General features: G+C 40.0%; 1 protein-coding gene across 7 annotated transcripts in view; it reads right to left on the reverse strand.

The window, feature by feature from the left end:
- Positions 1-20,692, reverse strand: part of gapvd1 (GTPase activating protein and VPS9 domains 1) — a 30,194-nt gene extending 9,502 nt beyond the window's left edge. For 2 of the 7 annotated variants that reach the window (XM_086313697.1, XM_086313695.1), the window contains exons 1-14: positions 20,548-20,692; positions 10,440-10,658; positions 9,832-10,099; positions 9,149-9,721; positions 8,973-9,056; positions 8,728-8,862; positions 7,358-7,550; positions 6,730-6,810; positions 6,402-6,425; positions 3,764-3,921; positions 3,362-3,488; positions 2,953-3,078; positions 2,664-2,837; positions 98-235 (exon numbers count right to left, since the gene is read on the reverse strand). In XM_086313697.1, coding sequence (XP_086169823.1) covers positions 98-235; positions 2,664-2,837; positions 2,953-3,078; positions 3,362-3,488; positions 3,764-3,921; positions 6,402-6,425; positions 6,730-6,810; positions 7,358-7,550; positions 8,728-8,862; positions 8,973-9,056; positions 9,149-9,721; positions 9,832-10,099; positions 10,440-10,624 — 2,266 coding nt within the window. In that variant the 5' untranslated portion in view covers positions 10,625-10,658; positions 20,548-20,692. The remainder of the gene's footprint in view (positions 1-97; positions 236-2,663; positions 2,838-2,952; positions 3,079-3,361; positions 3,489-3,763; positions 3,922-6,401; positions 6,426-6,729; positions 6,811-7,357; positions 7,551-8,727; positions 8,863-8,972; positions 9,057-9,148; positions 9,722-9,831; positions 10,100-10,439; positions 10,659-20,547) is intronic. The other 5 variants (XM_086313698.1, XM_086313696.1, XM_086313701.1 and 2 more) reach the window with 3 other exon arrangements.
- Positions 20,693-23,491: the final 2,799 nt, after the last annotated feature.

Consider the following 23,491-nt stretch of genomic DNA (forward strand, 5'->3'; position numbering starts at 1 on the left):
AAACGCACACCTGAGACCTATAAGACAATACCCAATGAGGATGAGTGTGAAAACAAAAGGACACTGGAACAGCAGAATAAACCCTGGCTTCCCCCACCTGAGTCACTAGGCAGGACCTCTACACTCCAGGCCTCGCTTGTGGTCTCTGAGATGGTGGAACCATAGGGGTCCAGCAGAACTGAACCCGTGCCAGGAAGACACAGCAAGCTGCCGAGCATATTTTCCGCAGCTGCCCCTGAGAACAGAGAAAGAGAAAAAGACAAAGAGTTAACCCCTTCGGGAGTGGGAAAGTGTATTTGGCATGATGAATGACTTACTTGTCAGTGCTATTAAGTCGACGAGTTCATGAAATAATTGTATCTATATTCACTCCATGACAGTTCGTTATGGAGAGAAATTTGCCTCAAAAGGGTTGCAGAGGATATGATCGATATGATACAATATGATCCACAAGCATATACTGAGATTTGCAAATGTGTGCAGTGATTTGTGTGTAACTTAAAGCCCAGATGTCCCAGTTTTACACTGGAACTGAACGCAGCTTACATTTGTGGAATTGTGCGAAAATGGTCGCGTTAAATTTGTCTCAAAACCCCACGTCGGCATGCGATGTGACGTGATCTGTGCGTACGAGGCAATTCGTCCACATGTATTAAAGGTTATGTGAGCGAGCGAGAGAGAAGTTGTGTGTAGTTTTAGACATGTGTACGCACAAAAATGCTTATAAAGGTAAAATTATCAGATTCGTGAACGGAACTTAATAAATTGTGTGGAAATGATCAGTATGTATTCAGATCGCTTTATCTTTGTGGATCATATCGTATGCATCTGCAGCACTTTTGAGGCAAATTTCTCTCCGTCGTTAATGTACTGATTTGATGTGTAAACATTCAATGAAAATAAATAAACAAATCTTCAGGTCTGACTTTCAAACAACAGCAAAAAGGCCAGAGATAAGCAAAAATACTAGATAAACCACTCACTCGCAGAAGGGGGTTCAGAAGCAGTGAGCTTTGCACACAGAGAGGTCACATGCATTCCATGCTGGGACCCACAGGCACCTGCACCACTCTGCCAAAGGTCAGGGGTTAATAGTAATATCTCACCCAGCCCTGGCCTCTGGGGCCATGACTTTGAGCAGTTGATTAAGCCTAGCATTATTCACAACCAAATTACTGCTTTGTCTACACTCCTGCAAACTCCTCAGCACAGCTTCCCCCTCCATCTCCGCTTGAGAAGCCGTGGCTTAACAAGGCGGAAGAATGCAGAGGCGAGGGAAAAGAGCTAGCAGGTGTGAGTGGGAGTGGGCGTCCAAGGCTCATGACCAGAAAGTCAACCTGTGGTAGCTGTGCCCCTGGTACGAAATGCTTCCACTTCGTGGCACACGCGTGGCATGAGCTTACATGCGTGCCAGCACCCAGGCAACAGTGTGTGCTGCTGTTGGCGGGGGCAGGGCTTTCATTGGCAGTGGGAGAGCTCTACCCCGCTGTCCGTGTTTACAGTCTTCAAGGTAGGGGCGCAGAGTACTTGTCTTTCAGGTGGATGATTAAATGAGTGGCACAACAAGAAGTGAAACAATTAGAATTTCTGCCTCATTATCATGGTAATCTTATCAGTGGGATAATGAGGTATTAATGGATATTTAATGTGCATCTCATAACCCAATCCCTCGGAGAAAACACATAAGGAAATCGCTGTAAATTCACTTAATGATGGAAAAGTCCCCCAACGCCATATTCCGAAGAATGAAAAATGGTGGATGCAAATGAGAAGGAACCAAGGTCAATAAGACTGCAGGGACTGAGTGAATGTCAGAGACAGAGAGAAAGAGAGCGAGAGAAATGGGCAGGGGAAGGATGTGAACAGAAAAGACCGAGAGAAAGAAGACAGGAAGATGAGGGGCTGAATAGGAAGAAGACTCAAATATTATCTCCACAGCTGGTTTAAAATTACATTAACCTGATTTTTTTTCCCCAACCCATCTTTCTCTGTCACACTTTTGGCTCAACAAAGTGCAGAAACTGAATCATCCTACGTATTAGCATACTATAATAACACATGTACTTATCAACCACTGTTTTTGTATTAACTTCATCTTCATTTATTTTTTACTTCCTTCTCCCTGCCAGGCAAAGAATTAAAGGATAACAGCACAATCAATAAAATCCATGAGTTGGTTGCAGTACAGTGAAAGAATATCATGCTCTATATCAATATCCTATATTTTAATATAGATTCAGGATAAAGGATTATCAACACCAACTATTATTTAGCCGTTTCCATAAATCTGTAAATCTGAAACACAAAAAGATCAAATTCCTTTCCTTTAGTTTAAAAACAGTTCTCACTGGGGACCTATATTTCCACCCTTCAGTATATTTGACTAACAAAATAATTATTTATGGCTCTTACAGACTAAAATGAGCAATATCTTTGCAGAAACTGAACTGACTAAAAGATTTTTTCTATTTGATGCTATTTCACCCAAACCCACAAAGTAATGACATGTCCCTGAATCAACTTCGTAAACAAAGTCCCTGTGGTAAGCAATTCATGACTGGTTCTGATAAAATATGCAGTGATCGCATGGGATCTGTACGCCCGTTCATTTGCCTACTGATCAATGAATGTCTACAAATACGCGACCCAAATCGTCGACCCACCTGCTATTTCTTGTAGCCGATCTTCGTCCATATTGGGGTCAAAGTCACTGCCGAGCACGTCGGTGCTCCAGGTTTCGCTGACCGTCTCGGAGATGTCCCGGTCATCTGTCAGACCCATCATGTCTCTGATTTCAAATTTGCGTAGTTTGTCATCGAGGTTGTCCTGTGTCGTGGCTGAAATAAAGATAAGGTGCTGTCAGACGCTTTGTCTGTTTATAGAGGACTGCTGTATCTAAAATCCTCTAAACCTCTACAACTAAACTATACATTCAGAAACACACATGCATACCCTGTTCATGCTCCAAAAGCTGCAGGGCCTCTACCCCGTTGCTCCCTGACGGGCCAGCTCCCAGCTCAGAAACAGACTCTCCCTCCAGGTCCAGAGATGACACAGAATTAGAACGATTTGAAGGGCCTAAAGTTAAGAATAAATACATACATTTTAGAAAGTGAAGACATGCAAGGTCAACAGGTCACTCAGTCAGCAGTTCAGTAAACTAAAGTACAGCATATTTTAGCCCAGACCACTTATGTTGTTTTGCTACAGTATACATTTTTTTAACCTGGGGAAAAGTGCTTTTCTCCAAATCTAAACATGAAACTCTCATGAAAATCTCTTTCAGAAATCCTTCATATTTTAAAATTTAGAAGGAAAACATAGCTACAACATATGTCACGTCATGGCATTCCAGACTGACCCTCTGAGATTCCTTCCAAGTTGTCACTGCACAGAGAGAAGCGCAATGTTTTGTCTGGTTTTCCATGCAGCTTAGTGTCATCAGCATGGCCATCCACCTGGGCCCCATCAGCCATCTGATTCAAAACCTAGAGGGTAGCATATGCAACAATATTACTTAAGATCAGCTGTAAACTTGGGCTAATACTGCTCTTTTTTCCTAGAGGTATTCTGAGTAAAAGCAGAAGGTCATATTTAGATAAGGGAGTTTGTTTTCTGTGAGATCTGTGGTATCTTGCGTAACACTGCAAGAACACAAAAGTAACAGGAAACTGGAAGAAACATTCTCTAGGTAACCACACTTCCCTTTACTGACAGGAAAAAAAATATATTCAACTGAATTTATTGCATCAAGTCACATTACCTCATTCTCTGACATCATCCCAGGGACAGTCTGAGGACCAGTTCCCAATGAAATTACCAGCACCTCCTCTGGTACCAGCTCCTGTAGGGACTCTTGGGAGCTGGCCTCTGCCTCCCCCTCCTGGGCTATGTTGGAACGGCTCCGGCTTCGAGCAGATGCTGGTTGGTGGGTTGAAGGAAACAGGAAAGGGAACTGTGTTATTTTTACCTTTTTTTTCCCCTTTTATAGTCACAAATAAGGAATCTGTTTTTAAACAAAAACAACATCAACCAAAGAGCATGTGTGAAAATGAACAGCAGCAGGCAGGAGCTAGAAAGCAGACTCAGAGTTCTATGTAAGCTGAGCTCAGCGTCATAGTCATCTGCAGGTAGCTACACACCCATGTGACATATAAGATTAGTTTATCTCACGTGTGACAGTAATTTGCTACAAAAAACAAGGTTAGTGCTGATTATGTATGAAGTTATCCTTTACAAATCAGAAATATTACTTTAATATATTCAGCAGTTTACTGATTAAGATGTTAAGATACGGACAGATGTGAGTTTTATATGAAGGCTTAGCTCATCATGCCACTCCAAAAAATAAAAATAAAAAATACTGTGGTACTGTTTAATTATGTCGACAGCTCTACTGCTAAGAGAGTGTGGCACAAACTTGTTACACAACAATCTTATTCAGACATGTCGAAGAAAAACATTTCAAGAACTTCCTGAGAGTGTATCTTTTGCTGATGGCTCACATGTTAATAAATGGTGTGTCCGATTATGTGCAAGGGTGTAAATAAATTAAGGAGGTCGTATCTGCCGATAGTGCAAGTTAAAGAATTGCACCATTGAGCCCATAATTTGCTGTTTCACATTACTTTAGAGTTGAAAGCTATTTTATATTTGTATCATTTCTCATTCTGCCACAGGTTCATAACAGAGTGGCGGCAGTATTTTGTAATTAATGTGGCATCGTTCACGTCCCGTTGTTGATCCATGACTTTAGTTCATAGACTCTGTGGCTATTTTTATGTCTTACTATAGTTCAAAATTTTGGTAAGAAGGATGAAGAAAGCCATGCTTTGTGATGTGGCTAACTTGAAACTGGCATGTCGAGATCACATAAGCATGCAGTGTTTCTCGGTGTTATCGTTCATCGTTCTTAAAAGCTTCAGCCTCCAAGACAGGTCTTTGCAAACTGATGGTTGAAGTCATGATGGTTATGTAAATCTTTTATATGCAGATACCGACATTCATTCTCATCAGCATGACTTTGAGAGTCATGAAGATCTGGTTTTTATGGTCTCTACAAGTATAGCAGAGTCTACAACCTGCCCCAAAGGCCACGTTTCACAAGCTGGTATAATAGGTTCGCCGCCGCCTTTTTGTTTATTAAATTAGAGCTACTCTGCTCACACACATCCACCCAAGTTGTTAGACTCATATTGTCCAGTTGGAAAAAAATCGTCCAACCATCAGCTTATTAACATACAACAATCTCCAAAACTAACAAACTCACTGTTTTAATTTAAAATTACCAACACTGAAACACAGTGCACTATGTATATTCAAATACCAAATTACCTGCTTTTCACGGTTTAAAAATAGCAGGCCGAATGCACTGTAGCACAGAGTAGCACTTGATATACATACGTAAAAAGAAAACGAAGGGTCTAACATATTTTACCTGCTTTTTAGTTTTTAGTAACTATAACGTCATGCATATATTCTTTAGTTCATGCACTGGAAACGAGCACAGGCCTTAAAATAGATTTAAGATTCTACAGTAACTATTGACACCTGATATTCCATCTCAATGGAATTTTCCAAACAACATTACACACAAATGAAAGATATTAGGCCATATGGCATTCACCCTGGATTGCATTTGTCTTTGCAAAACAAGTGTTTTTATCAATAATTCTCCCATAAAAGCAAAATCAAATTGAAACAGGAGAAACAAATGCTGGCAAAAGTTTCAAGGAGCCAATATAATCAAGCTAAGCCCTAATTAATACAATTAATTTCACCTGTGTGAGAAACCAACTATGGCATCAAAGTATGAGATTATAAGAAGACATTGTAATTAAGGGTGTGCGTGACTAGATAGCTAATCATTACTATTATCATGAGTCAGTACCAGACATACTAGTCGTTTAATTGTTAACAGTTCAACTGATGCTCAATACATTGTGGCCTAAATGTTATGCAGCCATCTTCCACCAGGGGGAGCTGCAATCCTGACATCGTCATAGAGGTTCTCACCACCCGGATAAGAGGAAGAAAATAAATAGATGATTTATTCTTGGTATTTTAGATTTTAACCTTTTTTCACAAATTATAGAATAATGCATGATAATACGTGATGTGAGGTACCACACTTGAGTCATTGTTGAAGAATGTGATTAAACTCAAATGTCTTTCTTAGACACTTTTTGGCACTGTCCATTAAACGGTCTTCAAATTTAACTTGATATCTGAGTGTTTCTAAGTTATACTGGTTGGTTAGCCTAATTTTATTTGTTATTTAGCCGACTATGAAATTCGTCACCATGACCATCCTTAACTGTAATAGTTTCTTCTTTAGCTTAGTCCAGCTGAGGTATAAACCAGAAGGGAAAAAGGTGAAAGATAGATTTTCCCCACTCTACCTGGTAATGAATAGCCATATTCCGCTGATTAAGGAAGCAAAGAAACAGGGGGGGGAAGAAAACAAAAATAAAAAACGTATAAAACAAAATGAGTGGAATAACATCTTAGCTCTAATAATCAGCCAAAGCACTGTGAAGGGCAAAGCAGGCATGTTGAGAGCACAACGACAACAGCAGTGCTAGGTAACAAGTTGTGCGGCAGCGTGGTTTCTGTGCAGCTTGGAGCGTGAACCAACGTCTTATGAGTGTCATCTAACATAAAGCTGAGAGAAGCCACAGATATGAGGGTTAGGTTCTCGTCCACTAACACGACTGACAGGCTACCCACCAAAAGGGGTTACTAATGGAATGTGTGCAGACAGGGTGGTGGTTGTGGGGTCCCAGGATGTTATAGCAGCTAAGTGTTGTCCTGGTCATTCATTGGCAGCACAGGAGGAAAGGAAAAGGACAAGGTAGGGAGTTGGAGACAGAATACAAAGTATCTGAGAATTCAAAGTAGTCCAAGTAGTCAAGATTGAGTAAATAAATGCACAAGTGATTCATTTCTAATTAAGGCGAGTTGCTACAGAATCATTTGTCTTGAAAATGGTAATGAAGGTAATCTATGCATCTTTTCCATCCATTCCAATTAAAATTAGTTCATTTATATTTGGTAATTTATTTGGTTGTCATTTCTCTAATAGAGCCTCAATCCAGGCCATACTAATTATCTTTATAACAAGCTAAGAAGTAGCTCATTAGCTTCTCATAAAATACAGGCTTTCACTAGCTATCACCGTTCAACTCTAATTGTTTACTTTGCCCCTCATTAGACAAACTCTAGACTTATATCTTCTAGTCCTTGTATCAAATTGTGATGTTTTATCAAGCCAAAGGTTTTTTAAGATCATGTACACCAGTGCATACAGTCTTAATAACCAGAGTCACAGAAGGACAGGTGCTGTGGAGAAAGCTACCTATAGGAAGTCTGTTCTTCTTGTTGGCAGGAGTAGTAGCTGGAGAGAGCTGAGGGGTGTTGGATGGAGTGAGCTCCAGGCTGTTGCTCTTAACAGTCCGAGACTGAGGCACATTGGCCAGCAGGGTCTCCAATGCCATGTGCTCCTCCTCTCTAAGGTGGTCCCCTGCCATCAAGCCTCGAACAAACTCCACCTAGAGTTGCAAGGAAAACAGTCTCGAGTTACCAGGACTTCTTTATAGGTAATATGTAAGACATGGTTTGATCCTTAGCCACAATTACAGGCAATGGAAAAGGACTACACCGTTTTCATGTGTTCGTGGAACGTACTGAGTAATAACTGGAAGTGCAGACTGGAATACGTTACTTAAATTCTGCACTAATGACTTCTTCAGAAGCTACTTTGAGCCAGCTGTCCCAATTAAACAGACAAAATTAGAAGTGCAGAGAGGTGCCCCTCAGTATATATTTAAGTACAGGCATATAAAATCTGATTTTGGACTAAGAATGCACTTCTCCAGATAAGGTTTTTCATAAGACATTCAAGGAAGCAATGATGCACAAAGTTGGAAAAGCCCACAAAAGCATGTTAAGAGCTTCATTAACTCACAGAAAGACAAATTATCTAATAAACAGAGAAACTTAAAAACTGGCACTAAGCTTCTTGATACCACTAAAGCTTGATTTAGATTTCTGCAGGGAAATTTACTTTAGAATTTAAAAGTTACTAATATAAGCTACTCCGTTTCCAGCTTTGAGTAATTGCTCAGCTTTGCTCAAAGAACCAATGTTTGTGTATGAATAGTTTAGATAGATTGTATTTATTTATAAGCCTCCGATCAAGATCAGAGCACATTATATCTATCAAAAATGAAGTCCTCACAGTCCTTAGAACCTGAAGTGTAAGCAGGAAGTAGAATGTAGCATTTTCCAAGGTCATCCGATTGATCTTAAAGGCGAATTTGGATTTGTCAAAGTTCTTTGGAAACCTAAACTGGTTCCCAGTGTGGAGTTACACACGGCTTCAGTTCATCTACAAAGTTATTTTTGCAGTGATTGGAGTAAATGACCGCACCTAGCTTTCATACTAAAAGGAATTTGATCTGTTTTATGATCTTGAATAAAAATCCATGTATTAATGCATATCCCATCAAGTCAGACAGAGCTATATGTAGGATACTTAGAACAATTTCTCTAATACATTAATTAGAGCCATCTCATCCTGCTATTGGCTTTCAAGTACCTTCGAGTGGCTCAATAGAGTAGCTAAATTTTCGAAATTTGATAACATACCAACGATTAACCTGCAAGTACTTTGTTTTTGTCAAAACACATAACAGGGACATATACTGTAACTGTAAAACAGCCTACCAGAGAAAGCAGCTGATTATGAGTAACATAGACTGCAGTCCTACTGAGGCCTTCTAGAAGATTCATTGAGGACATGGGTGGGGTTTCAACTGCTCTTCCGCCAATCACCACATCCAGAAAAGCAGCAACACAACTCTGCCAAACAGAGACCCAGAAAACACATCTTAGTACATAAGGCCCCTCATTTTTTAACCCCAAAAACCCAAACAAAAAACACATTACTCTGTTTACAGAAACAGACCTACCTTATCAAACTTGGACAAACTGCTTTTCCGCCTTGGGTCTGCATCATCGTCGGCCATTGCCAACTGCTGCAAAAGTTGCCCCACCTGTATGGCAAAACAAAAACATTGTAAACCCATCCACAACAGAATGGCCGTGTATATGACATTACAAAGAGAAAACGTGCTGCGCCACTTGCCTGCATTAAATTGAAGCGAGCCACTTCATTGATCGGTGCGTCTGAGATAATGCCATACTGCTCTGGGTTAACTATAGCTGGACAAATGAAGCAGGTCAGCAGCAGATCTGTACACATGGTGCGCACCTCTCCCACCTCAAGACGCTCTACGCATGACAAAGTCTTGTACATCTGGGACACGATCCAGCGCAGGCTGTGAGGAAAGCAGTAGGTGTTCTGCTTCAAGTAACCGATAAACTTGTTGACCAGAGCGACCAGCTTGGCTTCGTTCGCTTCGACAGCTGCCTGCACCCTCTGCTTGTAGCCCTCAGAGCCTTTCTCTCCGTAGCGCTCTTGCTGGGCCGGAGTGAGGCGCTCCGTCACTTTGGCTGGGTCGGTTTCCAGGTGGTCCTCATCTTCAACCAGAAGCTGCATAATAGGTTCGTGTAGGGTGGCAGTGAGGAAGAGCTTGGCGGAATAAAGGCCCTCGGAGAAGAGCTTGAACAGTATGCTGAAGGCACAGGTTCCCCGTCGGAGTAAACGACGAGGGTTGTCACTCTCCTTCAGCTCAAACTCTATCAAGTACCGCAACACCTGGTAGTTGGAAAGAAAGATGGATGAACCAGACGAAAACCTCTTATCTCACTGAAAACCTATGAAACTGTTACTAATGTGTAACAGCAGAAGCAGGTGGGATCACTGACCTGTAGTAAGTAGCTCTCATCCTCCTGCATGATACAGTTGCCATAAAGTGAGGTGAAGACTGTATATATGGCACCTTGAGTGTGCTCCTGGATCAGCCTCTCTCCTGCCACCAAGCAGGACGCAACCAGCCGGGGATTATCCCTCAACCTGGCCAAGAACTCTCCATAGATTGTTTCATGAAAGCCCAGAGTCTTGTAGCCATCAATAAACTGTGTATCTTCCAACATTTTGGCATGTTGGCAGCATTCAGCCGGAGAGGCCTCAGCACTGTGGAACAGAGTTGTGTCATTACCACATTTTATAGAATTCCTTCCACCAACAGCAGTTTTAATCTTTCCATTTTTTCCTCCCTAAAAAGACCAAACTCAACTAAAAGTTTAGAATTGCACTAAAATGTTTGCATCTAGCTCCGTTTTACTTACCAATCTGGCTAAAATGTCTTTCTGCAAACCAAGTCAAATCTTGGAAATGCCCAACTTTCCTTAACTCTCCCCCAAATAAATTGTAATTTTTACATTGCTCTCTGCGTATAGGTTAAAAATACAAAATATTCGGGACTTTTCTCTTATTCGCCAACAATACAGTGAATCGTGACAGTAGATCTAACCTAGTGAGAATGAGACGATCGAGGTTGATGCGCTGCTGCTTTGCGATCCATGCAGCGCGGTACAGCCTCTCAGCTGTCTTCAGCACATCACTGTTGAGCCTCTGGATCAGCTGCTTCTCTGACGCCACATACAGCCGCTCCTGCTTCAGGTGGTGGGCCAGAGTGTGGATATCTGGCTTCACCATCTTCAACGGCTCACTCAGGCAGAGAGGCAAATGACTGGAGCATGAAAGAGACAAGATCCAATGGAAACAACGTAAATCGGTATAGTATGTAGAACTAAAACTAAATAGACATTTAAAAAAAAAAAAAACTTTTATCAACCGTGACATCAACAAGAGAAAGGTTTCTATCAGGGGAACTGCACCGATTTCACACACAGAAGTTTCTGATATTTCAGTCACAGTTGTGTCACAAGGGCACATTGGTAGGAGGAAGTGAGAACTCACCAGGCAGGGACAATAAAATGATGCTATTGGTTTTATTAAATACTGTTTGCCACACATGTTACATTTTATTCAGTTTCCTGTAAGTCTCAACTTTGTGAAAGTGAAGGATTAAATTCCTGGAAAAACTATAAAGTGCTGAAACTGAAAGGATTTACCTTTTCCTTTTTTTTAAATGTTTGTTTTGTTTTTTTAAACAAACAAAATGGAGAAACTGTCTTTTAGTCACTTTTTGGGCAGTTATTGTAACGTTCTACCACAGGCAACCGTGCTGTTGAAGGGTCAAGTATATGTATGAAATGAAGTATATGTAGAGAGTAGTATTCTAATGGTTTGCAATTGTTCTATAGCAGATCATTTTCTCTCTAAAGAATTGGCTTAATATGGGGTATGATCAAAAAGTTCTGGGAATCGGCCCCCGAAAAGAAGAAAAACAACACTTTAAATTTGGCTGCCCTCCACTTTAGGATCCTCTTCTTGTATTGAGTATTGAGGTCCAAATTTCAATCCTCCTTGGCGGCCGCTTATCGGGGCCTGGAGCCTGGGGCTCGCTCGGGCCCCTTCGGGGGTGGGGTGCCCCCGGCCTCTCGGCCTGGGGCTCGGTCACTCAGGCACAGCTGGCTGCCGGCGGAGCTCATGGGCGCGTCACTGCAACTCCCCCTGGCTTCTGCTCCGCGGCTGCTGAGTGAACCCTCATCTGGGACTCTCCTCAGCTCTTACTGGAACAGTGGCGCGGCTGCCCCTCTGTTGGTCTTCCATGGTCTCTTGTGTTCTGGGGGCCTCTGGATGTCTGGAGTTTTGATCTCCTCCATACCTGCTTCACACCCTGGAGGACGGGGCTGTGGCCCCCCCACACTCCCTAGCAGATCGTTACATGGAGAAACCTTTGGAATACAAGCGCGCTGATCCACACAGGTATGCACACGGGTGTTCACTGCTCGTAGACCCAAATTACACCTTTCTTGGCTGCTACTTCGAAGCACATCTGTCCTGCGTGCTGCACAACAACATTGAATATTTAGTATTTACTGCTGTTTACACTTAGCTAGATTAATGCGATGGTGTTGTGTTTAGTATGTTGCTTTGTTTTTTTTTTTGTCTTTTTTTGCTTGTTTTCTATTCTTCTCTCAACAGGTGATCCAGGAGATTTTTTTTTCTCCCCCCCTTTCTCACTGTCCCTCTCCCCTTCTGTTTTTCCTTTCCTTCCTCTTTCTTTCTCCCTTTCCTATCCCTCACTCATGTCTGTCCCGTCTGTAACATCTGAAAATAAAATATAATAAATAATAAAAACAAAGATCGACCAAATGGACCAATACGGCAATGCCACGATGATCCATTTGGCAAAGTAAATCCATTGGGTATCCTTGTTGGTCTTCAGACAACAATTCTGATGGCTAAAGAATCAAATGGGACAGGCGAAAAAAAAAAAAAAAAAAAAAAAAAGAGTATTGAGGTCCAAATTTCAATGCACGGTGTGCCAGTACACAATGGCTATGACCAGAGACCCAGTTCACAACACCAGTGATGAACCTCCACTCAAATTTGGGTTATTTTGAAATAAGTTTATGTTTGACCTCTGTGTGTTTTCAGATCCTTGGTTAAATAATTGCAGAGTACACAGTACAGGTAGCCCTAACAGAACTTTCAACAGTCCTAAAAGTGGTCCAAAGATGCACAAGGGGTTGACCTTGAAGGAGAAAATTTTAACTCTGTTTCTTTTTTCCCCTCATGGGCAGATTCCCAGAAAATTAAGATCACACCACATACTACATTGTTCATGATGGTTACATCATACAAGGAAAATGATCATTTGCATTCAGTGTGTTTTGCAGACTGGCCCAGTGACAACTGCAAAAGCAGGCTTTGTCACAAGCTCTGGGACGCGCTACAGAGCAGAAAATGCAAATCATTCTTCCTTTGCCACTCATACACAGCCAAAACACATAATCCAAGCAGAATGCGTGAAATTTGAATGATTTCTTCCTTAATTCTATCCACAAAAGCCTCTTTGTGTGTGGTTGCAAACATTTAAAAAAACGATTAAAATAAGGAGTTTAGGCACTGGGAGGAGAAGAAGAATAAGACTAATGGAGAAAACTGCCTTAAAAGCAGGAACGACTGCAGGGCAGCGTCACTGCTCGGAAGATAACAGACAACTACAACATTAGAGCTGATACACCAAGCAAATCAAATTGGTTATGCAGACATAATGATTGGCTTTACATTGAATTCCCATGGCAAAGAACAAACAGCGATTCTTTTACTTCACTATTCATCATTTTTATGTTTACATTTTTCATTAAAAGCAGCATTATAACATTATGTGACTATATATAGTCAAATGGTAAAAATGGCTGATCAGAAACACCAAAGAAATGAATAAAGTAGTGGTGTCAGCGTCGTTAAAATGACGTTAACGTCATAACCGCATTAACGCGGCAAATCTCCGTTAGCGCGTTAACGTAGATCGCCACGTGCGTGGGGCTGCACGGCAATAACGCATTAACGAGCTACCCGCTCTAATGCATTAACAAGCTACCCGCGCTAACGTGCAGCCCCACGCACAGGGCGATCCACGTTAACTCGCTAACGGAGATTTGCTGCGTTAATGCGGTTATGACGTCATTTTAATGAGATTAACACTGACAGCACTAGAATAAAGACATTTATTATTATTATTCTTTGCAAGCAACATATTTTGTGTATAAGAAGTAATCAATTGTAAGCTCTATTATTATTATTATAACTGCTTGATGAAATCTTATTTACAGACATGCATGCCATTAGATTCCAGTCACCCCAGCGCGTCACTGTACTAAAAATTGTTTAGCATAATGTAGTTACAAACAATATACATGTAACGTAGACATAATGTCAACAACGCGTGTCTGCATAACCTAGATGTGATGTTGTTGTTTGTTTTGAAACCAGCTTTACACATCTAAAAAAATAAAATAAAATAAATTCCCCACTCGCCCTGCAGGCGATCTCTATCCCTTCAAGCTCGGGCCCTCTAACAGATGCCTAGGACTGTGCTCTTTGGACAGAGATCTCAGATGTTGTTCCAGGGATGACACTCCCCCAGTGTGGAGGTCACTGCCCTGAGTGCTCCAATTACCATAGCGACTACTGTTGCCTTCCCCCTCCACAGCTTCCCAAGCTCTTCTCTCAGCCCTTGGTACTTCTCCAGCTTCTCGTGTTCCTTCCTCCTGATGTCGCTATCACTCGGTATAGATACATCTGTCACTAGGGGTGTTTTCCTCTGTTTGTCCACCACTCCTATGTCTTGTTAGTTAGCCATCACCAGTTTGTCTGTATATAAAAGTCCTACAGGATCTTAGCTCGGCAATTCCTGAGGAGTCAGCTGAATGTGAAGAACAAGATCTGGGCAATCAACATGCCTGTGATCAGATACCCCACTGTGATGATAAGCTGGCCAAAGGAGGAGATAGAAGCTACTAGGGGTGGGCGGTATAAACGGTATACGGTAGAAACGATATAAATTTGGCCAACGGTAGAGATTTTGACTATACCGCTCTACCGCGATAGAGCATGTTGATGGTGTCATCAAGCTGCACCTGTTTTGGTCGAAAGCATTACAGCGGCTGCAAACAACATCATCTGCAAATTATGCCGGGCGACAGTAATAGCAAAGAGACGAAGCACTTTTGGAATATGGGGAAAACCAAAAACTGCGTTTCCTCCACTTCCGTACCATTGATTCATTAATGCTGAATTCTCTCGCAGCTGCTCTATTCCCATGTTGTTGCAGTATATTAATGACCAACCTCGTATTGTGGATGGATTATCTCAGTTGTTCTCCTGACTGAAGTTTGGTCCCTTTATAGCATCCTGCCATGCAATTGCATTTGTCCCTAACCACCAGAAACCTTCACGTTAACTTTTATCGAGTGGAAAAAAGTTAGCGTTCATCCTTCAGCTTCACTGTGCTAATGTTATGCTAACGTAACTGTTTTGCTAGCGATCACGTAGGACATCATTATATACCAGCTAGCCCAACTTCAGTAACCCTACAAAAGTCACTGCTGTTTAGTTTTCTGTCTTCATTTATGTTGGAAGTGATAGCAGAGCTGTACGTTTTAATTTTTGATATAGCAAGTCAAAACATTAAGTGGAAACTAGCGAGCTAACTTCCTGCTAACTTCTAACTCCGTTGAATTTAATAAATTCTGTTTTCATGGATGCCTGGATGTTAAACTTAATTTTTACACCTGGTAGAGCAGCAACGCTCATCATTTTATTAAAGATGAAAGAATTTAGACAGCTTTTAACTCTCAGTGATGCCACATAGGGCTGTGCGATTTGACCAAAATCTCATTTCCCGAAAAAAGAATTCTATCGTCCTGATAGTGATATAAATCACAAAAATGTAACAAGTTCTGTAAATTCTGTGAATCTCGGGCAGCTCGACTTGCATGAAGTGTTTCCAGCTGCGCGTCATGTAGCTGGAGTCGAGTGTTTTAACCGATGCATGAAACGATACATTTTTAGACATAAGTTGTAACAGCCTCAGTTTTCTTTATGAGTATTTATTACACAGGGTGCTGCGGGGAAAAGCCTGTTCTAACGTTTGAGTCTAAGGTCTATTTTTTAGCACCTGGCGGCTCTTTTTTACTTCTCATCCATAAATAATCTGCTCTTTCACGTGATTCAGTTTATTTTGAAAAGTCTCAACAGGATCTTGAGCTTTATTGTGAAAGGTTTATGTGGAACATAAACAAGCGGACACGCGATGGTGTTACCATCGTTGTTGCTAACCATAACGCATAAAAACAGGCGCTTGTCCGTCCGTAGTGTGGTTATATTAAATATAAGAGAAATAGAGAACTTTAAGAAATTAATATAGCCACTACAGTGTCCATCAAAACGATGAAAAAAATATTGCCATAAACAGTTTATTTTAAATGAAACGATAGACGTTTTTATATCGTCATCCGATATATATCGTTATATCGAATAGGGCTGGGCTATATCATACCGTTCACGGTAATACCGGTGTAATTTTGGGCAACGATAGGAAAATGAAATATCGCGATAGAATATGGGTAAAATGCGCATGCGCAGTGCCTTTGTTTACATACGCACATGGCGGCGACGCAGAATGAGAAGAGCGAAAGTGGATCGTTAAATGAAACGGATGAACCAGAATTGGTTTGTAAAAATGCTGCAACTCCAGTGGTGTGGAACTGGTTTAGCTTTTGTCCGTCAGATATACAACAAAGCACTATTTTTGATAGCGCATGCTAGCGGGCCGTCGTTATTATCGTGTTGTTTGGAAAATACGGCATACTTAAAATCAATCCTTTGATTTTTCTGAAAATCGACAGTGCCCCTTATAATCCCGTGTGCCTTTTGACCTCGAAACGATTTTATGTCGTACACGGCACTAAAAAAATCTGTCACGTTTTAGTACGACTTTGCTAAGCTACGAAGCTGCACAGCTTGATGGATTGTCGGAGCATTACGGCTATCGTAGGCAGGCGCCACACGGAGTGATACGTACTGTGCTTCAACATAATATTACCATATTGTGTGTGTATAACCTCTTTTTAAGTTTTGTGGATATTATACATGGTTATGCTGAGGATATGTCGGCCAATTTCCACTGGAAATGCCTTTTGGTTAAATTGTCAGCAAGGAATTTGCACTATTACATTTTTATATAACTTTAATGTACATAAAAAACAGCTGCTTGTTTAAGTGAAAATACATTGATAGGGTTTTTTGCACTAATAAAGTTGTGGAGTTGTAAAGCATTTTGTCTAGTGTCAATTATATCGTCAGTTATATCGTTATCGCAAATTTTCAAATGTATATTGTGATAAATATTTTTGGTCATATCACCCTGCTCTAATATCGAACAGCCCTAATGCCACAGTGTTCGTTTGACTTTGGGACCTGAAGAAGACGGAGTTTTGGACCCAGATTACTTCGCAAGCAGCCGTAATGTTCCGGCAATCCATCAAGCGGTGCGCCTTCATAGCTTACCAAAGTCGTACTAAAACATTTTTGACAGATTTCTGCGTGCCGTGTATCACATAAAATCGGTTTCAGGTCAGTAAGCACAACCAGAATTCATACATAAGGCACACTGTTGATTTTTGAGAAAAATTAAAGGATTTTAAGTGTGCCTTATAGTGTGTAAAATACGTTATACAGAAGAAAAGAATATATCGCGATATATATCGTTACCACACATGCTTCTAATTATACCGTGATATGGATATAGGCCATATCGCCCAGCCCTTGAAGCTACTGACATCAACACAAGCTCCTTACAATGCATGGAGGGTTTTCACCCCAAGTCTGCCAGCCTGAGTCTGCACATTAAGCAGGAAGAAGAAGACCAAGGAGTAGTCACTGTCAGTACCAATCTCTACTTTCAATCATCTCTCTATTTATTAACAAATTGTGTTATTTATAAAATGTCAAATATTAATGATCAGTGTGAACTAAGGCTTCAGATGTTGTGCTTATCAACATAAAGGCTAAAAAAAACAACAACAACAGAAAAACCCACATCAGTCAGCCGTTAAGCTTTGGAAATGACCAAAATGATTAACCAATGATTAGTAAAAAAGGTGCCAATCATTTCCAAACTTTACCATAGTCCAGTGGTTACAGAAAGGCTTATCCATTTTGTGATGTTGAATTTTCCCGTTCCACTACTGATGATACTAATACATTGGAACAACAAATCCCTGGTTGGGTCTTTATTGTACTGTAAACTGCTCTAGATTTTGGACCTTTGTAAATTAACAGATCAGAATAATAAAGACAAAAAAGTCATTTTCTCTCAGTTCAAAAGTCATTTCAGATCTGAACGTAAGTCACTGACAGGTAATTCCCATATGGAAAAGATATATATAAATCTTATAAAGTTTTTATCTGTCTTGTATGAAACTTGTATGAAAAGCATACAAGAGGGAAAACACATATAAGATCCCTTGAAAAATTATATAATGAAACTTGTATGTTTTGTATACGTACTAAAAACATATATGATTTACTCATGAAAGTGGCCACTTTCATGAGTAAATCATATATGTTTTTATTATTTCTTTTCCATATGGGATTGGCTTACAAGCACACTTATGGCGCACTTCCACTGAGCCGCTCATCTTCTTGAATAAGCACATTCCTCACATATTTGGACAGAAGTGAAAAAGCAACTAGGCTTTTAAGTGTCTAGCAGAGAGGTTTACTGCCATTTGCCACAGCCTCATGTGCATGCGAGCGTCAATACAATCCACAGAGTAGAGCTACCTGGTGAGTCAGTCATGGAGAGCACAGAGGAACTCTAAAGCAGAAGAGAAACCAAACAACAGACACTGAGGGAAGGCTTAATCTTCAACTCTGTAAGCTGCATGTGAGAATAAAAGTCGTGGCAGGACAGCCACTGAAATCTGTTAACATGAGTCACGAGAGGACCGAGTGTTCACTCATAACATCTCTAAACGCCTTAATTTATTATCAATGCCAGGGCAAGTCTAGGGGAAAAAAAAACTTCTGATGGTGCTTATTAAATGAAGGAGGATAATGTGAGCAGAAGTTAAGTAGGTTGTGGTGAAGAAAATACTCAGAGGGGAAAATAGAAGACAGGGAGCAAAAAGCAAACCAAGGAGCTAACTGAAATGACTCATTAGCAAAACTCCATCTTGATAACAATAATAATACAATGCCACACCACAATACAATAAATAAATAAATCTCTCATTGTTCTTGCTTTTTTCTCCAGATTTATTTTTCTCATTCGGTTACACAGATATTATTGATAAATTATTGTCTTAAAAGGGGCTGTATCAAGACACCACCGTTAGCGTGGACAATGTTCTGGGACTTATTCTGCGCTTCCTACTTCTAGTAAATATCTCAGCATCGGAGTAAAGGTGTTTGGATCACAGCCCACTCCACCCACTACATGAGCGCACACACAAACCAACAGAACTGAGTGTTTTTTTTATTTATAGATTTAAAGGATTTCACTTTCCACAAAAGGTATCTGCGGTCCCGAGCAAACATCCTCTTCACACTTCCCTTTCTCAGAATTTCTTACACTGCTCAGCAGGCAGATAGTGTACAGAAAATATGTGAGGCTTACGGGTGACCTTTCTCAGCATTTTTCCTGAACCTCAATCCTTTCTGAAGGAGTAAAAACTAACCGTTCGCTGCAGGTTTGGCCAATTTAACCAGCACACACTTTATTAATGCATCAGGACAAGAACTGATGAAACACGAAATGAAACGGAGCAAGAATAAAAGTAAACATCACCTGAGGGGTGGCTGCAGATCATTGTATTACAACAAATTTATAATAATAATAATGATTATTATCATTATTATTATTATTATTATCTGGATTAACTAACAATGACTCCCCACTGCTGCCTGCTTGCTTTACTATTGAGCATTTTGAGCAACAAATTTGAATGGACTGTAGCTGAGGTTTCAGACTGAAAAACTTGAACCTTGGTCAGGCACTTTGTAGTCACAAATACAGAGGAATAAAGTCCTGTTTGCTGAGCCTCAGTCAGATCTGAATCACATTCAATTTTTAGTAAAGACTTAAACTGAAAGTGACTACTGAGGCTATAAACAAAAAAGCATGACGTGATGAGCAATATGGGAGTTATGGGCTTAGATAACTAAGGACGTGGAAACTGTAGCTCTAGTTATTTTACAGGTGCTAAGACTTTACTGCACTGTACTGTACAACAAATACGTGTATGTTTGTGTTGTGATTTTTGTCATTAAGCTTAACCTTGGGGGGGAAAAAATTACAACTTTTTTTTAAAGACATAACACACGACAAGGAGCAACGTTTCACATTTTGCAATTGGCAACGAACAGGCTGAATTAAATTTGAGTTAACCGGCTTCATTTTTTGTAATCTACCAGTAATTACTATAATGATAACGGACAAAACCGAGCGATAATTACTTATTGCCAGAAACATGTACCGCTTATTTGAATAGTCGTGTTCAATGACAACATGCTTCTGATATCCTAAGGCCTAACAAGCCTTAACGTTACAAACATCATGTTTGTACCTATGTTTTTACGTTACTTTAGACACCGCACCCACTTTTCTCAGTGAGTGGGTGAAAGCATATCTAACACAAAATCTGAATAAAACATGTACATTTTCTAACTGCCGTGCATTTGTGTGTTTATAGTGTCCTTGATTTGATGCTGTTTCCACTCCTGAGATTTGGCCAAGCAGCCAGCAGATCGAGATGGGTAATGTTAATGCCCGTAAACGCCTGCTCCATTAACTTGTAGTAGATCACCACAAGACGACCCGGGAATCATATCAATTAAACCATATGACCGGTATTTGCCAGCTAAAAGCTATGAAGGAAAGTGGAACAAGGGGCACCCAGGTGTCACACTGCTTCCAGTAAAGACGAACTTGCGAATGCACTGATTTGTGGGACGCGGAAAGAAAGTAGCCCTGTGAACTGGCTAATTTTGTAGTAGCCTGCTAATGTTAACCAAGTTAAACTGGGCTAACGTTTGCGAGCAGGTCAAGCTAATGATGAGCTAGCCCGATAGCTACGTTAGCTTAGCTTTAGGCTGCAAGCTCCTGAGTGGACCAAATGTGAACAACAATACGCGTTACCATAAAATCAGTCACTTACCAAACGTAATTAGTCCGTACTAATTGTTCCCACCTCCTCTAAACACAGCTGATCATAAGATTTCTCGAGTCAGTCAAGTGTTTGTTGGCGGTTAGCGGTCTCACACTGCCTTCTTCATTAGCGAACGCTGCTGTCATTTACTGTCATCACGAGGAGACCTGCGCAACGCGCATGCGCAAAAGGAAGCATTTGGGTCGTTAAAGGGACATTTCACGCTAAAATAGAAAACATGTTTAAACATCAGGTTTCCTGGAAATTAAGGAGGTTTAAACCTTCCTCTTGTGGTACCTTTCCGTTACTATCTCTTATGTTAACTGATCGGTTTTGACCCGTGTCCTAAATCAACCAAAGAATATCCTCAAAACAATGGTTTACCATGCAGTTTGATTGTTAGTTACCTTGTTAGGCTTCCTTATCCATGAAAAGACTGGTTTTAATATTTTTCTTGTAGCTCCCAGGCCCTTTCTTTTTACAGCATATCTCGTTTCCATTCTAAAAATTTTTTTAAAATAAAAGGGTGTTATGTTACCTTACTATCGTTGACAGGTAATGGAACACACACACACACAAACACACACACACACACATATATATATATATATATATATATATATATATATATATATATATATATATATATATATATATATATATATATATATATATATATATATATATATATTAGTTTTAATATTATAAAAAAATATTATAATATTATAAGCGGTATCACAGGTCCTTCCTCACAGCAGCTGCGAGGTTGCAGTCCAGAAAACATATCGAGGACTTGATGTTTTCCTTGTTTTTTCTCAGGGATGCCACTCGCAGGTTTGCTTCTTTAAATCTTCCTGTCATCTTCAATTCGATGCATAGCTGGTTTTTGCATCACATCCCATTATGTCGTATTTGCCTGAATTGCTGGGCATGTATTGCCAGAAGGAGCATTTCCCATGGAAAGGGGCAAAACATTCATACTGTTATGTCTGGGCCTGGGTTGAATTTCAGTGAAATGAGCCTCGCCCATCCAAGAGATATCACCACTTTTGGATTTGTTTGTTTCAGCAGGAGCAGCTTCAGCAACTGTGACCTCCTCACCAGATTCATCAGTTGTATCCGTGTCCTCTGGTTGATAATTATATCCTTCTTCTTCTCATAAAGAGCTTGGCTTATTGTAGAATTCTTTCTGCATGATGCAAACTTGAAGTCACCAAAATGAGTCGGTCTTACATGTAGATCTCAGTTTGGATGACCTTTTCAGTGAAGCAGTAAGAATAAAAGGGGTTGTTTATTTAGGGAAGGAGACAAAGCGTTAAAGAGAGTAGCTTCTAACTGAGTTAGTGAGCTCACAGTGTGTTTATGACTTTAGCTTTAGCACTACTGTTTTATAATGTTATATCATAACTGGGTCTAAACCAACCCCAACAATAAAAAAGTCATAATTTTCACCAGCGCATTTCATTATATAATTTAGTTTTATTGTTTTACTTTGTTTAAATAGAAATTCTGACAAAGTCAAAAAGCCTTGATACAATAAACAAATTTAAAAGGTACTTTTATGCATTTTATAACCTAAAAATGGGCTGGTCCTGACTATAACACAGAAGGATTTGTATTTAAATAGGCACACATTATATCCCAAATATTTATTTTTTATGCACATATTATGTGTCTCTTTATGGATAACCAAGTGACATTTAAATTGTTTATATATAGTTATATGGAAGCATGGTTATTATCATATTTACATAATATGTTCATCTCTGTAATAAGGTTTTTTTTATGCAGAATACGGAAAATACTTTGGATTAAATCTGTTCGGATCCTTTTTCAAATGTGTATTTAACACGCAACTGATGTTTTGCTTTATTTTATTTGTGAAAGCAAAACTTGATGTACCATTAACACTGCCGTAAAGCTGTGTATGGGACATGATATGAACACTAGAAAAATATGATGTTGTCATCTAATCAGAGCTGAAACATAGTCGTTTCTCCATAATTTCTCAAAACACAAGTTCATAGTTCTGAACGTGCATTTTCCAAAACAAGTTGTGAATCAAACAACTACAGGTAACCAAAAGCTACCCAAAGAGCTGTAACTCATATGTCACAGAGGCTATTTAAAATAGTAATGTTAAGGATTTATACCTCCAACTTAACTGGACATGTACCATCAGTTGTTCAGAACCTCGTGAAGTATGTTTTACTCCCCACAGCATCAGTACCATTGAATCCTAATATTTTTGTTTTTTTATACACACACCGAATGTCCTTTTATGAATGATGTATCAGTAGTGGTTTACTTGTTGCTGTTTTTTTATTATTATTTTATAATGCTAAGTCAGTGGAGCCTGCAGCTGAACTGTCAGTCCCTTCCCCAGTAGTGCTCCCCTGAATCTGCCCTCTCAAATCCATTATCTCCTAGTTTAACAGAACTTCAGGGCTGCTACCACAAGCGTTAGCATGAAATAAACTGAAATGCATTCAATTAATATGAGAGATCCCACCTGGAGGATGAACTCCTGATGTCTTGCTCTCTACCATCGACACTCCTTCACATTGCCATTTCCCCCAAGACCTGCAGATGTCACTGTCGAGATGTTTAGATCAGAATGTACACTTTCCCAAAAAATAAGTGAAATTTTATTTTAATAAAACAAAACAAAATCTCTGGGGAATGTTTCTAGCACCTCGTTCAGTCTATGCCATGACTTATTAAGGCAAAAGGGGGTACAACCTAGTAATTAATAGGTCACTATTGTACCTAATGATGTGAATGAATGTATGCATATAGAATTTTTACCCATACTTAAAGTTTATCTGGTTGACATGTGCATAACCATTGTAATTAATGATACCCGAGGCCTTTAAATGGTATTCAATTTCATACTTGCTCATATTCCATGTGTGAGCCACCACTGGACAAAAGAGTGATGAGTTTCCTACAC

Source organism: Aulonocara sp. 'chitande type north' Nkhata Bay, linkage group LG12 (assembly GCF_057382095.1).
Source record: "Aulonocara sp. 'chitande type north' Nkhata Bay isolate Kocher_YH1m ecotype deep benthic linkage group LG12, A_spYH_male_GT1.1, whole genome shotgun sequence".
Classification (NCBI taxonomy): Eukaryota; Metazoa; Chordata; class Actinopteri; order Cichliformes; family Cichlidae; genus Aulonocara; species Aulonocara sp. 'chitande type north' Nkhata Bay.